Source organism: Poecilia mexicana, unplaced genomic scaffold (assembly GCF_051168715.1).
Source record: "Poecilia mexicana isolate PSO_F unplaced genomic scaffold, ASM5116871v1 scaffold_5, whole genome shotgun sequence".
Lineage (NCBI taxonomy): Eukaryota > Metazoa > Chordata > Actinopteri > Cyprinodontiformes > Poeciliidae > Poecilia > Poecilia mexicana.
Window position 1 is genome coordinate 28,250,250 of NW_028263374.1, and position 16,688 is coordinate 28,266,937.

Here is a 16,688-nt window from a genome sequence, read left to right on the forward strand (position 1 = left end):
AAGCAGCTGCCCTGGACCAGAAACGGCCCCTGAACCGCATTTTGGACACCGCTGCACTCGTTTCAGTGTTTACAAATAATATAATTATCTTTCTCATACCACATTTTGACCAAAGTGACATTAACACAAATGGGAAAAGATACTTTTTTTAAAGTTTCTACCTGTATTTTACATTTAAAACCCTCCATATTTTCATTTTGCAGGAAGTCCGTTTAAGGTCCCGGTGAAAGCCGTGGTCGACTCCAGTAAGGTCAAGGTGTCTGGTCCAGGTGTGGCGTCGGGAGTCAGGGCAAATATCCCACAATCCTTCAGTGTGGACTGCAGGAAGGCCGGCGAGGCGCCGCTGGCGGTGGCCGTCACGGGTCCGAAGGGGCTGGCGGAGCCGGTGGAGGTGACGGACAACGGCGACGGGACGCACGGCGTGTCGTACACGCCGACCGTGGAGGGACCGTACTCCGTCTGCGTCAAATACGCAGATGAGGACGTTCCACGCAGGTGGAATACACACACACACACACACACACACACACACACACACACACGCTGGGAGTATTAAACACTTCACCATGTTTAATTTGTTTAGCTTAAACTCAATTTCTTCTGAATGACTGATTTTATTTAATTAAACCACTTTTCATGTAAGACTTTCTGAAATGAACATCTGGCTTTGCAGTTTCTTCTACATTCCCTTTTATTTAAAGGAAAAGTATGAAAAATATCTTCATGTTCAAAGCAAAATAACCCGTCAGTGGACAAATGTAAGCATTCAGATTATTATGCTGTTATATTAATTGTATTATTGCTGTTGTATTACTTGAAAATTGTTCATTGCAATAACTTCTGGGACAATTTATCACCAAGAAAAAATTACCATGACAAGAGTCTTAATTCAAATTAATCCAAGATGATCAGTTCAGTTACCGACCAAAGGAAACGATCCCAGAAGGTTTTCAGACTAAAGCTGCTGTAATCTGAAATGAGGCATTTTTAGTGAGATTCAACTCGTACCCGTTTCATCCTATCCCTTCAGTCCGTTCAAGTTCAGAGTTCTGCCGACCCATGACGCCAGTAAAGTGCGTGCCAGCGGCCCCGGGCTGACCAGCGGCGTCCCCGCCAGCTTCCCGGTCCAGTTCAACATTGACGCCAGAGACGCCGGCCAGGGCCAGCTGAGTGTGCTCATCACGGTCAGTAACCTGCTCGCGCTCACACTGTAACCGGAAAAGACTGCGTCACAATGCGTTTGTCCGCCGCAGGACCAGGATGGGAAACCCAAGCAGCCCAGTATCCTTGACAACGATGACGGTACCTACACGGTGTCCTACGTCCCCGACCGGACCGGGCGCTACACCATCGTCATAAAATACGGCGGCGACGACATCCCGGCGTCACCCTACAGAGTCCGCGCCACGGCGACCGGAGACGCCAGCAAATGCACGGTGACGGGTAAAAACGACGTTCACCCGAGCGAAGATCTTCAAACTAAACGGAATTACTGTCAGTTTGTGCAGCACAAATTTTTGTTTGTGCTTCTATAATTAAGATTTACAAAAAAGGTCACTATGAGGTTCTCCACATGAAGACCCGCCTCCTGCCTCTGATTGGTTGATTTTGTTGCATGTCTTAAGACGCCAAATGCAGCTCAGGGAGGAGATGGAGGAAATGTTTTCACAGATTATCTGTCTCATAATAAACTGACATCCTAACAGTTTTAACAAACGTAAACTTTACATTCTGCAGCTTTAACCGAATCAAACTAAATTGATATAAGTTAACTGTGCAGCTGAAATATTTGTAGCACAGTTGCTGGAGACCAAATTTGCTTAAGTTTTGTAAATGTGGGAAGTTTCCGGAGGTCAGAGGTCAACTTTCCCCCTCTTTTCATTTACAAAATTGAACAAATTTGGTGACGATCAACTCCGCTACGTTTGTGCAACCAAAGTTTTTATAGCAATCAGGGAGTGATTGTGACAAACCTCTGGAAACATTTATTCATGTCTTTAAAATGAAGAACTTTTACTGAATGTTTGACACCAATTTTGTGAGGTCAGAATAAGGGAGGGGGGGTCCAGCTTCGTTCAGTGGGTTCAGAACGACCAACGGTTCCGTCTCCCCAGGACCGGGCGTGGGCCCGACCGTGGCCATCGGCGAGGAGCTGGGCCTGGTGGTGAACGCCAAGGCGGCCGGGAAGGGCAAGGTGAGCTGCGTGGTGGTCCAACCCGATGGCAGCGAGGTGGAGGCCGAGGTTCTGGAGAATGAAGACGGCACCTTTGACATCTACTACACCACGCCGGCTCCGGGGAACTACGCCATCTATGTCCGCTTCGGAGGGGAAAACATCCCGCGCAGCCCGTTCAAAGTCATGGTGAGGGGCCGTCGCTAACTTACATCAGCGCAAAGATTATTTCCCTTTATAAAAATGACAGCATGAGGCTGAAGATGCTGAGTTTTAGTTTTGTTTTATTTTGTTTTTTAACTGCCGATTTCCACAGGAAACGTATAGAAACCAGTTAAAGGGGCAGTACCATGTAAAACTGTTATAATGTTATTCCCGCTTTGCTCTGATTCTTTCATTCATGTTTAAGAAATTCTTTAATCTCCATGGCAACCATTCAGCTGTGCAAAACGCCTGGGTGGGCTTAGCCCCGCCTCCAAGGGGGCTGGGCCTCCCACCTTAAATCACAATAAAATCCACTGAAGTTTGTGGATTAAATTACTTTTTGGAGGAAATTAATACTTAATGAGGAACTCTGTTATTCTTGGTAACTTTATTCATGATTTTTTTTTTTTAACGGACTATTCAGCTTTTTTTTTATTGAATTAGAAATAATCCGTTTTATCGTGTCCCTCAGGCTACTGATGAAGTTCCCATCAGCCAACAGCAGATGGCGCAACAGAGACAGGCCGGTCCCCCTAGCGCTGGCTTCCAGCCATGGGTACCACAATACACTCACCAGTATACACACACACGCACACGCACACACACACACACACACACACACATGCAGCAATGTTCCAGGTTTTTGTAATAGATTACCATCTTTTTCTTTTCCTGCAGATCATCTGTCCAGAGCCAATAAAATATGCACAGTTCATGCTAATTAAATTTAAATTTTATAAAGATTGATCTGATTTTAATAATCTGGTCATTTGTTCAAGTTTTGGTAAAAAAAACAACTATTTTTCTGGATAAATTATGGATATAACACTGGATAGAATCTAAATTTCTGTGTAACAGCAAAGAGACTCACAAAGATAGAATAACATAAATAGTGTACAGTAAGGGCAAATCTTATTTAATTTACAGTTTAAAATGAACATGTCACATGTTAACACAAACGTTCTTAATGAAAAGGAGCAGTTTGAAGAAAAGAAATCTTATTTATCCATATAGATAAATCTTTAAACACAAAACAGACAATATGTATAAATAAAATAATAAAGTAAAACATTATCTTTGACTCAGTATACTTAAAAATTATGTTTTCAATATTTTCAACATAAATACTCAATAAACTGAGTTGGTTAAATAAAAAATTTACAAAATGTTGATGTTTAAATTGGCATTAAAAGACAGATTATTAATTAAAAAAACTGTAGATCTGTACAGATATGAGCATGGATGTAAACATTACACACACACACACACCTTTCTGTTGCAGGTGAGCAGCTGCAGGTTCAACACCAATCTCTCTTTCTCTCTCTCCGTTTTAAACTTCTCTCACTCGGCTGCTTCTCCTCCATGACATCATCGCTTCCCTTTCTCCTCTCAGCCAATCGGATTGCGGCACACTGCTAACATCATGCAGGTTTCTGGGCGGCTCTGCAGACGGTTCTTTCTCTCATTTAGGGGGTTAAAGTTTCCATTCTTCATCGCTGGCTGCGTCATCACTGTCACCACTTGTCTTCCTCCTTACCGCTTCACTGCTCTACACTTCCCATGATGCCCCTGTGTGGGCGGGGCTTGGATGCAGCAGCAGCATGTTTGCAGTGCAGTCCAGTCAGTCTGTTTCCAGTTTTAATCCCTCTCCACCTGTGTGTCGTCCAGGTGACGTCAGAGAACTACCAGCCAATCAGCAGCAGCGTGAACGGCAGCGGCTTCAGGCCGTTTGACATGATCATCCCGTTCGCCTTCAGGCCGGGAGAAATCACCGGTAAACTCAGTCACTGATGAGAGGAGCGGAGGGAACAGAGAGCGGAAAAGATGCCTTCACTGTCGTTTCTCTCTGCAGGTGAGGTGCTGATGCCTTCAGGTAAGTCTGCGCAGCCGCTGATCGCAGACAACGGAAACGGGACGGTGATAGTCCAGTACGCCCCAACTGAGGCCGGCCTGCATGAGATGCACATCAAGTACAATGGCACACACATCCCAGGTCGGTACCGACATAAAGCTGCTTTTAAAAATCTGTCCGATACAGGGAGTGATTTAATCAATTAGAAAAAGTGTTAAAAGATTAATATTACTGTTTAAAATAAGAAGCTTTCACTTTAATCTGGTGACATCACATCAGGTAGAGATGCAACGATCCGATATTAATATCTGTATCGGTACCAATATTGAAAAACCGTGTAGTTCAGATATCTGTGATGATGTGCCTGATCCATAAGGGCGGATCTATTCAGTCTAATTCTATGCTTTGTGCTCTGATAATTTATTTTACATAATATTTAAAATAAACCAAAAACACTTTTATTTAGTAAAATTACCAGATTTTATGGAGAGAAAAATATAATGTTTAATTGGTGAGATGTGTTGAGTTTGGAGACACCTGCTGTCCAGAGAAGGAACTGCAGCTGGTTCCAGGATAAAGTGATTCAGAACCGATTCAAGTGGCTAATGTCTTTCTGCTCCGAACTTCAGTGGATGTTTTAAAACATAAACTGTGACTTGGATGTCCTACAGTGAATCTTTCTGTTTAAAAGAAATGTTATAAATTGGTTGAACCGCGTTCTGTTTGATGCAGAGTCTCCGCTCCAGTTCTACGTGAACCACAGCAGCAGCCCCAACGTTACGGCCTTCGGCCCTGGACTGAGCTACGGCGTCGCCAACAAGGTGGCAACCTTCACCGTCTGCACAGACGACGCCTCTGAAGGTACGCTGCAGGAGAGGAGCAGGTCCAGCATAGCAATGTTTAAAAATGTCGCATTACTCACTTTATTTCTTACATTTCAGGTGGTTAGCTGATTAGCTGTATCTAAATGTCTCTGTCTCCAGGCGGTCTGGACCTGGCTATCGAGGGTCCGTCCAAAGCAGAGATCAGCTGCGTGGACAATAAAAACGGGACATGCACCGTCAGCTACCTTCCCACGCTGCCTGGAGATTACAACATCCTGGTCAAATACAACGAAGATCACATCGAAGGCAGCCCATTTACCGCCAGGATCACGGGTCAGAACCCACATCAACACACACACAGCATGAAACAGGACAGTAACGATCAGACACACAGTTGCTAAACTCAACGGTCTTTTGTTCAGTTACATACAGTGCAGCCCGAGGCATCGTCCGTATTTAACAGCCTACCAGATTAGCTCTGAATTGGGTTTTAAATGTAATTTCATCGGCTAGAGCCTCCATCAGGCTAGAATTTAATGGATAAAGCTTTCGTTTATCTTCCTGTCGTCGTGTTTTCCAGAGGACAACCAGCGCCGCTCTCAGGTCAAACTGGGCTCTGCAGCAGATTTCTTCCTGGACATCAATGAGACTGACCTCAGCGTGTTGACCGCCAGCATCAGAGCGCCGTCAGGACGGGACGAGCCCTGCCTGCTGAAGAGGATGGCCAACAACCACATTGGTAACACACACGCACACACACACACACACACACACACACATTTGCTTCTTAGTCTGCTTTCTGTTGACGCGTTGCATTGTGACGTCACATGCGAAACATCCCACTCCATCTCCCAACGATGACTGGCATCGGTTTTAGCTGTTTATCGATGAAACGCACTAAATCTTAAATAGACGCCTGATGTATAAAAGACAGAGGGACACGGTGCTTTGCTACTAATAGTCAACACTAAGATAACAAGGTCAGGAAGACCCTTTAATCGAGAAGAAAAAATAGTGAGGGATCGATAATCAGATCTTTTATGCTGGCTTGACTTTGACAACCGTAAGATGTCGATGTGCTGTCTGTTAGCTGCCACAGTGGCAGCTAGTCTGTTAGCTGCCACAGTGGCAGCTAGTCTGTTAGCTGCCACAGTGGCAGCTAGTCTGTTAGCTGCCACAGTGGCAGCTAGTCTGTTAGCTGCCACTGTGGCAGCTAGTCTGTTAGCTGCCACTGTGGCAGCTAGTCTGTTAGCTGCCACTGTGGCAGCTAGTCTGTTAGCTGCCACTGTGGCAGCTAGTCTGTTAGCTGCCACTGTGGCAGCTAGTCTGTTAGCTGCCACTGTGGCAGCTAGTCTGTTAGCTGCCACTGTGGCAGCTAGTCTGTTAGCTGCCACTGTGGCAGCTAGTCTGTTAGCTGCCACTGTGGCAGCTAGTCTGTTAGCTGCTTGAGTGTTTTTTGGTGTCGAGTCCTGATACGTTCGTCATCTCAGTTGCTATGGTAACGGGTCTGTGTGTACCGTCGGCGACGGAGTGAGAAAAGAATACTACAAATCTTTTTGAGTTATTGTTCAACAGGCTTTCTGCATTATTTTCCCCTTTGCTGTGGCGCTCTGAATCAGTAATGCCTACATCTCCGGGTTTTGCCCTCCAGCATTGATAACGTACAGGTGACCGATTCCCTTCCATTTCCCTCGCAGGCATTTCCTTCATCCCCAGGGAGGTGGGCGAACACCAGGTCAGCATCCTGAAGAACGGCCGGCACGTCCCCAACAGTCCCATCACCATCAATGTGGTCCAGTCCGAGATCGGAGACGCCGGACGGGTCAAGACCCACGGTGACGGCCTCGTTCAGGCCACCACCTTCACCAACTCCAGCTTTGTGGTCGACACGCGGGAAGCAGGTCAGTCCGGCGCCCTAACCTCTGACGACCCAAACGACGTGGCGTTGCACCTCAACCTTTGCTCTCTGCGTTTGGACAGGTTACGGCGGCCTGGCTCTGGCCATTGAAGGTCCCAGTAAGGTGGACATCCAGACGAAGGACGTGGAGGACGGGACCTGTGAGGTCTCCTACTGTCCCACCGAACCCGGAAACTACATCGTCTCCATCCGGTTCGCAGAGGAACACGTTCCAGGCAAGATCAGCTAGAGATCGGGTTTTCTGATGAGGAGTTCCCGCTGAAGCCCGGAGGCTTGATGAAGCTTTGTTTTCATTTACAGGAAGTCCGTTCACGGTGAGGGTGACCGGCGAAGGTCGCATCCGGGAGAGCATCACCTGTCGACAGAAGGCGGCGTCAGTCGCCAGCATCGGCAGCATGTGCGACCTCAACCTGAAGATACCCGGTAAAAACACACTCTGACCAGCCAGTTTGACCCACCCTCTGTTGGTGCCGCCCTGGGCGACTGCCATAAAGAGTTTGTAGAGCTTTCAGCCCTCTGACTTTTTGCTTTTAAGAAGCATGATGAGTTGCTTCTGAGTTTTTTCTTCTCGTCTACCTCATGTTGTCGGGCAGGTTCTGTTTTTATGTTTTGCATTGACTCAGTGGTTGTTTACGGCTTCATTCACACCAGGCCTGTTTAGTTCGCTTTAATCCAAATCCAGTCGGACTTGAAAAGTCCGGTTTGCTTGGTGAGGTGTGAATGCTAATCGCACTCTGGTCCGTCTACAAACCTCGATCTCGATTCGATTGAAGTGAACTCTGGTGCGATTCGAAGGCATATTTAAACACCAAGCAGATTGGAGACCACTCCAAAATCAGGAAGTGGACTACACCGCAGGGCATTCTGGGTAAATACACCCAAAACCAACGCGATAGCCTAAAGCTAGAAATCCTCCAGTTACTTAAATCTCGCTCTACTCTGTTTTTGTTTACATTTTGTGAAGAAGGAAGTTGTGTTCATCGTCGTCTTGAGTGAGACAAAATGTGTTTTTGTATCATTTCCTTCTGTTTTTGGTGCAGCGCCCCCACAGGTGAGGAGGGGAACCGTTTTCTTAAAGTATTTGGTTTGAATCAGTCCAATTGAGTCTACTGGACCATCAGGTTTGAAAACAACCAAACTGTGACTAAGTTATCTTAAATTAGAGGGGATCTTAAGAAGAGAAATGGCTTTTCGCCGATCACTGAGTTCACATCAGAGCCGCTCAGCCTGGTTTTCTGCTGGTTTTATTTTCCAGCTTTCTGTTCTTCTCTCAACTTGATCAGTCTCATTTTCTATGTTTGCTCTTTTCTGATTCTACTTTACTTATTTCTTCTAACTTAATTTTCCCCGTGTCCATCATCTCATCTTCCTCAGCTTCTCTTCATTTCCTCTTCCTCTCCTCCCTGCTCTCCTCTTCCTCTCTCCTCTCCCTCCATCTGTGTGTCTCCTCCATTTCCCCCTCTCCTCTCCAGCTACTTGGTTCCTCCTGGTTTTATCTCAGCAGCTCCTCTCTCGCCCCTCTTTTCGCTCTCACTGCGCCCTCTGGTGGTGTGGAAGACCCGGCGGTTGGGCCGGCCGTCCCTCTGCTGCTGCCCGGGGTCAGAGCCCCTCCCTGGGCAGAGTGCGCCTCATTTCCGGCCTCTCTGGTCTGGTGCTGGCGGGAGCGGCGCCGGGTGTTTGGGTTGTTGATGTGCCCGGTCCAGCTGGGACGGAGGGTGCGTTGATAAACACGGAGCGCAAGGTTTGCTGCATGAAATGCTTCATTCTGAGTCGCAGCTGTTAGTGATCAGGAGGTTTTTAACTTTTCACCAGGCCTACCACGAAAACAAATTTTGTTGCAAGTGATTGCAGTAAACAATGTTATTGTTGTTATGAGAACATTTTCAGGTAATATAATGGTTATGGGATAATAATAATGCAAGAACACATTCTCAAAGATCAGTAAACTTTAAACTCCAATGAACATTTTGCACTGGAAGACATTTTAAATATCCAGAATACAAGATATTTACACTATAAACTAATCCAAAAATACTTGGGAAGATTTTTTTTTTTGCAGTGTATTAGAGGCTGAAGTTTAGGGTCAAAATGGCTAAATTTGTAATACTTGGTATCATTTGTAGTAAAACTACAAAATATCCCCCATTTGAACCTGCGGTTAGTTAAAAATGAGGTTTTGTTCTGATGAATGAAGTTTACATGCCAGTGTGACGCTTCTGCCGTTTCTGTCAACATCCAGGCTGACTGATTATTCCAAAATGTTTTCCTTAGAAACCCCAGTGACAAAAAACTCCTTGAACAGTTTGAATTTTTCCCTCCCCAGATTTTCCAGATTTGGGTCAAATTAAACATCTTTAATATGTTAGAGACTTTAAATCTGAGCAGATTCTTCCTGAGTTAAATAATCTGTACATTAAGTCTGTTGTTCTGCCTTTTTGCAGCGATGGACATGCAGGACATCACCGCTGAAGTCACATCGCCGTCTGGAACCAGCCGGCCCGCCGAGCTGGTTTCCATGGGCAACGACACCTACTGTGTGCGGTTCGTTCCCACGGAGATGGGCGTGCACAGCGTCTGCGTGAAGTACAGGGGCGTGCACGTACCGGGCAGCCCCTTCCAGTTCACTGTGGGCCCGCTGGGAGAGGGCGGCGCCGGCAAGGTGACGGCCGGGGGCCCGGGCCTGGAGGGAGCGCTGGCTGGGGAGCCAGGTACGAACCAGAGGTCAAAGGTCAACCGGCCTCCCCACATTTACAAAATCAAGCAAGTTTGGTGTCAAGCAGCTGTGCTACAAACATGGCTTAATTATTCTATATACGAGTTTGGTTGGTTTTGTTAAAGCTGCAGTATGTAGCGTCTATACGTTTTCTTTTTATTTAAAAAAAAGTTGTTTTTTATAACACAGCCTTTTTATGTAACAAAACATAAAAATGCTTTTGTAACATTCCCATGCTAAACATCATGTCTTTTTTTTATAACAGTTTGATGTTATAAAAGCATAAAAATGTTGTTATAAAACATATTTAGCAGCTCGTGCATGAGCTTGATTGACAGCGATTTACAACCAATCAGAGTCAGGAGGCGGGTCTTAGCGCTGTCAGTAAAGCTCATACATGCGCTGCTAATGGTGGAGGAACTCCTTCCCGTTCCAACAAAACCTTTACCTGCCACCATCGGCAGCTATGCTAACTAGCCTGAGCATTGATGAAGCTGTAGCCAAGCAGAGAGCAAGGTGGGGATGAGCAGCGCCACGTGGAGGTTGATTGACAGTGCTCAGACGCTTCTCCTGGCTCTGATTGGTTGTTTCTAGTTAGCACTGGGGGAGACGATGCCAGCTAGTACTAGTACCTACTGCAGCTTTAAGATCAGGACTTATTTTCATTCTTCTCTGACCCGCTAACAGCTGAGTTCAGCATCTGGACGCGTGAGGCCGGCGCCGGCGGTCTGTCCGTCGCCGTGGAGGGTCCCAGCAGGGCGGAGATCTCCTTCGACGACCGTAAAGACGGATCCTGCGGGATCTCCTATGTGGCTCAGGAGCCCGGTAGCTAGCACTCGTACGGTTCATGCAGCAGCTTTCCTTTTGAAGGCAGCTGAGTCACACCGCCGCTCCCTCCTCTGCAGGCGACTACGAGATCTCTGTGAAGTTTAACGAGCAGCACATTCCCGACAGCCCCTACCTGGTCCCGGTCGTGGCGCCGGTGAACGACGCGCGGCGCCTCACTGTTGCCGGCCTTCAGGTGAGGCATGAGGAGACACCTCCACACCCTGCCTTTTCCTGCTTCCTGAAGGGACGTTGGGGCACAGCTGCATAAAACTCCCAGATAAGGGAAGATCTGCTGATCTGTGAGGGTTCGACTGCTTCAATGCAACAAGATGTTAAAAACGTTACTCAAATCTGCAAAATAAAGATGGGAGAATAACAGATTAACATAAAGCAGGGAAAACTGGCATCATTCTTGGTAGAATTGGAGAACCACTGGTGGGCTCCCTTCTGCTAATAGCAGAGCTGATCTTTTTTTGCTTAGTGCTCTTAGATTCCTCTTAATCTTCCATTTTCTTGCACTCTTATCCCATTGGGGTCAGGATTAGTACTGGTGCCAATCTCCTGCTTCCCCAAAATAAATTTTTTTCAACTAATTTGGAAGTGCTAATGTATTTTACGTAAAGTTTTCAAGACACTTTGAAAACTTTACCCAAGTAAAAGTCAACAACTGTGTTGAAGTTTTGATTCTAGTCTATTAAGAATTCAAGTAGTTGGCGGTTTAGCATTCTTGCTAACTCTGAAAACGTTTAATGCACTTAGCTTCCCCTAAATTATTTTTTCCAGATAAATTCTGAAGAGCTAATTTAGTTGGTCGTTCTGCAAACATTCAGCTGATTAAACTTCAACATTTGTGTTGAACATCTGGTTACCAACTGCCAGCGTTGGGCGCTTAGCGTTCATGCTAATGTTGAAAACGTTCAGTCCACTTGGCGCCTCCCAAATTTTTCCAGATAATTTCTAAAGGACTAATTTACTTGGCTATTTTGTAAACGTTCATTAAAACAGCTCGACTTCTGTGTTTAAGTTTTAGCTATGGACTGTTAAGAATATGTTAAATTCTGTCTCGGTGAACTTGAACTGCTGCAGCTCATCCTTTTTAAAAACAAGCCGCAACAATTCTGAATTTTCTCCAGTTCTGCAGTAAAACATTTCAGGTTGAAACCTAAATAAATTCTCTTCCTGGCAGTTATTCAGTCGACCTCTCAGGTTGTCAAACCTTCATTTTGGGGAGGAAAAAAACTAGATTTTCTTATGCAGCTGCTCCCATGGATTGTGACCACAGCCAAGCAAACTAACCAAAAACCAAAACTCGTCTTCTAACTCTGCAGAAGTAAAACTGAAAGTGCCCAAAAAACAGACAGAATATGAAGAATAGAAGCTGATTTCATGCAAACTGGATCCGTTTCTGTCTGGTTCTTTGCTTGGTTCTGGTTCGTCCCTCCTTTGCTTCGGTGTGGAACTGTCGGTGTTTCTCTTGTGTTTCATTTAAAGGCTTTTAACAGCGCCACCATCAGCTCTGACTGCAGCACTGCAGCAGACCAGCATGTTTGTTCACATCGATTCTGGTGCTTTTGATCCGAAGTAGATGAGTTTCAGGTCCAAAAGTTTCTGGATCTCATTTTTAATTCCAGACGATATTAAGCATCTGAAAAAAAATTATTTTATTCATTTTTAGTGGAGCTTTACCTATAAAATATAACTCTAAAAGGACGGAGAACACAGTTTAGAAATAGTCATTTTTAAAGATATTTAGTTTTTACGGATTTCAATTCTGTGTCTTCAGGGTTTGGAAAGTGCCTGATTTCTGCATGAAGTCCTTAAAACTGCTTTATACTTTTAACATTTAATTTAAACCCTACATTTGGAAAACATTATTTGTAGTTGAAACCAAATATTTAAAGACAAATACACATTTTTTTCTGTGTCCGACGTTAAATTTCACTAAACTTGGGACAGTTAGAATTATTAAAATTATTTCTATTTGCTAAAAGCCAGAAAACGTAACATTTTGTAAATATAAGATATATAGACGGAACACGTCAGAAATGATCAACGGTAATTCTTGAAGATATTTAGTGGAAAAAAAAAAGTTTAACTTTAGTTGCCACTTCCTGGTTTGTCCACAAGGTGGCAAAAGGTTAATTTGTCTCCTGGTTAGTCGTTTTTCTGCCTGTTTTTAGAATATTTGTTGAAAAAGAAATGCAGATCTAAAGTTTTAGGCCTAAAAGTAACAAGTTTTGAGTCTCTGTCTGAGTCTGCTGCAGCTGCAGGAAGGAGCTCAGGTAGGTGATGAGATCAAAACGTCTGCAGCCCAGAAATAATCCTAATGGAGCCAGAAGACGCTGCTGGCACTGAGGTTACTTATCGTCTGTCCACTCATCAGGAGTCCGGTCTGAAGGCGAACCACCCAGCATCCTTTGCGGTGCGTCTGAACGGAGCGCAGGGAAAGCTGGAGGCCAAGGTTCACAGTCCGTCTGGAGCGCTGGAGGAGTGCGTCGTCACGGAGCTGGAGAAAGGTCAGGGGTCAAAGCAAACGAAGCAACGACCTTTCATAAACTGCCTGATGTAACCATGGCTGCAATCTGAGGTTAAAAATGTGAATGTTAACCTTTAGCTTTTAAATCAGAAGAAGCAGAAAACAGTTGTTTTTCTAGGCTGAATTATTCTACAGAAAATTGTTGCAGTAATTTTTAAAAACATGATTTTATTGCAAAACATTTTTGTTTTAATGATAAACTCTTGTTCAATGAACAACGTGCTTAAAATGAGATTCTTGTTCAAAAAAACTCATTAAAACAAGAAATTTGACGTTAAACAATGTTAAAACAAGAATTTGTCATTGAAACAACAAAGTTTGCCATTAAGACGAGAATCTGTGAAAACAGGGAAGTTTGTCGTTATGAGATTCTGCTCCAGAATTTATTTCTTTTTCCAAACCTGAGCAGGTAAATCGTGTTCAGACTCTCTTTCTTCTTTCCAGATAAGTACGCCATCCGCTTCATCCCCAGGGAGAACGGCGTCCACACCATCGACGTGAAGTTCAACGGCTCCCACATCCCAGGAAGTCCTTTCCAGGTCCGGGTTGGAGAACCCGGACAGAGCGGAGAGCCCGGTCTGGTGTCGGCGTACGGATCCGGTCTGGAGAGAGGCACCACAGGTCAGTCACCTGTTCAATCCGACTTCCTTCGGTTTACACAAGATATTTACAATAGTAGGCCTGTGGCAATAACCAATAAATCAATTAACTGGATCATAAATTAAAACAAACTCAATAATTTCCATTTGCATGATTGTTTGTTTTCCTCTGTTAACCAAAAACTGGATGGTAAAAGTCTTCAGTCTGGTTCTTTGGTCTCAACTAAAACGTTTTCTGAAGGAAGGTTTTGTTCATAGAAACTCTGATTCATTTTATTTGTTCTCTGTTTTGTTTATTTTGGATATTTAAAATGTTTTTCAGTTTCAATGTTAAATATTCGTTGGGATTTAAAGGTTATCAATCTGAGAATGTTTTCTTACATTATTACATCATAACTTGAAATGGTCTCAAAACAACAATAATGTCGTTTATCACAATAACTTCTGGGACAATTTATCTAACAGTGAACTGAAGCTGTCGTCTTTTGTTCATTTTTATTTTATTTCCAAATTGTGGTGCTGGAAAAGTTTGAGCACTTGCCTTGAAAATGCTTGAAATTGGAAACTGAATGTTTTTTCTTGTTTCTGCAGGAACCCAGTCGGAGTTCATCATTAACAACACCAAAGCGGGACCCGGAGCGTTGGCCGTGACCATCGAGGGTCCGTCCAAAGTGAAGATGGACTGCCAGGAAATCCCCGAAGGTTACAAAGTTCACTACACTCCGATGGCACCGGGAACCTACATGATCAGCGTCAAATACGGCGGGCCCAACCACATCACCGGCAGCCCCTTCAAGGCCAGGGTCACAGGTACGGGGATGAGACCCGATCCCCACCGGGTCAAAAGCGACACCTCTCACCCTTACAGCCGACCTCCTGCGTTTCCTCAGGTAACCGGCTGGTGAATGTGACCAACGCCAACGAGATGTCGACCCTGACGCTGGATCCGACGCAACGAACAGCCGGCAGCGGCTTCGCTCAGAGCGCCATGCCCAGACCGGGAGACTCGGACGCCAGCAAGGTGCTGAGCAGAGGACCCGGACTGAGCAAGGCCTTCGTGGGCCAGAAGAGCAACTTCTCTGTGGACTGCAGCAAAGCTGGTAGGAGGCCGGGCCATGCAGCCGCCGTCGACTTTGAAAATTACAGTAACTGGTGCTGAGGATTAATGTTTGTTACCGAAACGATGATCCGGTAGTACGCAATCCTCTTCGTCCCCAGGGTGTCGCAGAAACGCACTGCCATTTCTGTGAACACTTCCACTAATCCTCTAACTTTCTGCTTCGTACTTTAGCATTTTGCTAACTTTAGCGCTCTTAGCTTCCCTAAGGTCATTTTTCCAAATAAATTCTAAATCGCTAACTTGCATGGCTGTGCTGTAAACGTTCGGTTGGATAAAGTTCAACATCTGTGTTGATGGTTTGGTTATCAACTGTTAAGAATTAAATTTAACATTTATAGTCATGCTCTTATTTTGAAGGAGATGAACACTCTTTACGCAACAGCTTCATTTCCTCTCCTCATGTTCTTCATGAGGTTCAGCAAATTGTTTATTCTGTTCCCAGAATGCATCAGTGAACAGCTTTTTAACCAAAGCCATAAGGTGTTCAATTTCACAAAACCAGCAACAAAGTTAGCAAAACTCCAACTACAAAAATGAAACCGAGTGAGAGGTCTGTTCCAGACAATCACTTCCTGAAGTGCAGCTTGTACAGGAAGGTGAGCAATAAGGAAAACGACCTTTTAAGAATATTTATCATCTTGACTTGGCCCAGGATGAAAAGGAGTTTGACCCTCCTGTCGAATCGGAGGCAGCTTGTCCACATTATCTGCCTCATACGGGTCGAACTGCAGCCATTTTGTTGATTATATTATATTACACTATTATAAGAGTGTCGGTAAACTTTCCTGTCGTTGGTCTCAAAGTTGTGGCTCAGCTGTCGTTTGGGCTGCCTGCCAAGATGGCGCGGATATCTTTCGATTCAGACCGGTGGCAGTTTTGGTTCCGGTTCTGTAACGATGTTTCTCTTCCCCCAGGTAAGAACATGCTGCTGGTGGGCGTGTACGGCCCTCAGGTCCCCTGTGAGGAGGTTCTGGTCAAACATCTGGGGAACCTGCAGTACAACGTCAGCTACGTGCTGAAGGAACGGGGCGGCTACGTCCTGGTGGTGAAGTGGGGTGACGACCACATCCCAGGATCCCCGTTCAACGTCACCGTCCCATGATGCACCACGGGAAAAGCCGTCGATCCGTCTGCTGCGTTTGCGTCCCTGCTGAGCTGGAGAGGAAACATTGACTGCACTACAGATTACTGTCGAATGAAAACGCTGCTGAACAAAAAAACAAGCGCAGTCCTCCCTCTGTAAAAGTCGAGGATTTTCTGCTTGAACATTTTAATGTAGTTAAAACGCTAAAAAAAAATCCCAACACGATCCCAAAATGTTAAACTGGATTTAGGGAAAACAAGCATGACTTAGAGCTGGAATAACAAAGCACTTTCCTGTTAAACGCTCAGGATGGAAACACTTTCTGAGCTGGTTGGTCCACACCAGAAACGGCCAACAGAACCAAATCGGTGCCAAACGGTGATTCTTCACCTCTGTTGGGGAAAAACTGGACTTCTTCCTTTTAGTTTGTGAAACTACTGATTATTTGTCACTCCCAGAATTCATCTCTTCCTTGATGTTGCCATAAAAGTTGACTGTTTACGCTGCCTTCAAGCTGCTGTTTGCTGCAGTCCGCCAGACTACTTCCTCACCTGAGCCAGTGGCTCGGTTCTGATCCGTTCCCTGTCGTCATCATGATCTGAGCTGGAGAACATTGAATCTGTCTTAATGCCGTCGCCTTTATCACTGCTACTTTTGATACTTTAAAATGAAAAGGAGTTTTTGTATCGGGGTGGGGGGAAAACGTCTCATTTTGTATTGGGGAATGTGAAACTAAATCCTGACCTGATGTACTGTACGTTTGATAATTAAAATAAACTGGAATCTAGAAAAATGAATCAAATCAGTCTTTCTTTTTTTTAAACTCTAGGGCAGTAT

General features: G+C 45.0%; 1 protein-coding gene across 2 annotated transcripts in view; it reads left to right on the plus strand.

Moving 5' to 3' along the window:
* The window catches only part of flnba (filamin B a), a 61,770-nt gene extending 45,117 nt beyond the window's left edge, over nucleotides 1-16,653 (plus strand). Inside the window, exons 29-49 of one of the 2 annotated variants that reach the window (XM_015001675.2) lie at nucleotides 204-495; nucleotides 1,031-1,184; nucleotides 1,254-1,443; nucleotides 2,115-2,362; nucleotides 2,850-2,933; nucleotides 4,046-4,151; nucleotides 4,230-4,370; nucleotides 4,962-5,090; nucleotides 5,213-5,386; nucleotides 5,634-5,792; nucleotides 6,751-6,954; nucleotides 7,034-7,186; nucleotides 7,272-7,394; nucleotides 9,413-9,679; nucleotides 10,372-10,509; nucleotides 10,590-10,705; nucleotides 12,896-13,028; nucleotides 13,493-13,669; nucleotides 14,239-14,457; nucleotides 14,538-14,747; nucleotides 15,682-16,653. In XM_015001675.2, the coding sequence (XP_014857161.2) occupies nucleotides 204-495; nucleotides 1,031-1,184; nucleotides 1,254-1,443; nucleotides 2,115-2,362; nucleotides 2,850-2,933; nucleotides 4,046-4,151; nucleotides 4,230-4,370; nucleotides 4,962-5,090; nucleotides 5,213-5,386; nucleotides 5,634-5,792; nucleotides 6,751-6,954; nucleotides 7,034-7,186; nucleotides 7,272-7,394; nucleotides 9,413-9,679; nucleotides 10,372-10,509; nucleotides 10,590-10,705; nucleotides 12,896-13,028; nucleotides 13,493-13,669; nucleotides 14,239-14,457; nucleotides 14,538-14,747; nucleotides 15,682-15,869 (3,605 nt within the window). In that variant the 3' untranslated portion in view covers nucleotides 15,870-16,653. The remainder of the gene's footprint in view (nucleotides 1-203; nucleotides 496-1,030; nucleotides 1,185-1,253; nucleotides 1,444-2,114; nucleotides 2,363-2,849; nucleotides 2,934-4,045; nucleotides 4,152-4,229; nucleotides 4,371-4,961; nucleotides 5,091-5,212; nucleotides 5,387-5,633; nucleotides 5,793-6,750; nucleotides 6,955-7,033; nucleotides 7,187-7,271; nucleotides 7,395-9,412; nucleotides 9,680-10,371; nucleotides 10,510-10,589; nucleotides 10,706-12,895; nucleotides 13,029-13,492; nucleotides 13,670-14,238; nucleotides 14,458-14,537; nucleotides 14,748-15,681) is intronic. The other variant, XM_015001676.2, reaches the window with a different exon arrangement.
* The last annotated feature ends 35 nt before the right edge of the window (nucleotides 16,654-16,688 follow it).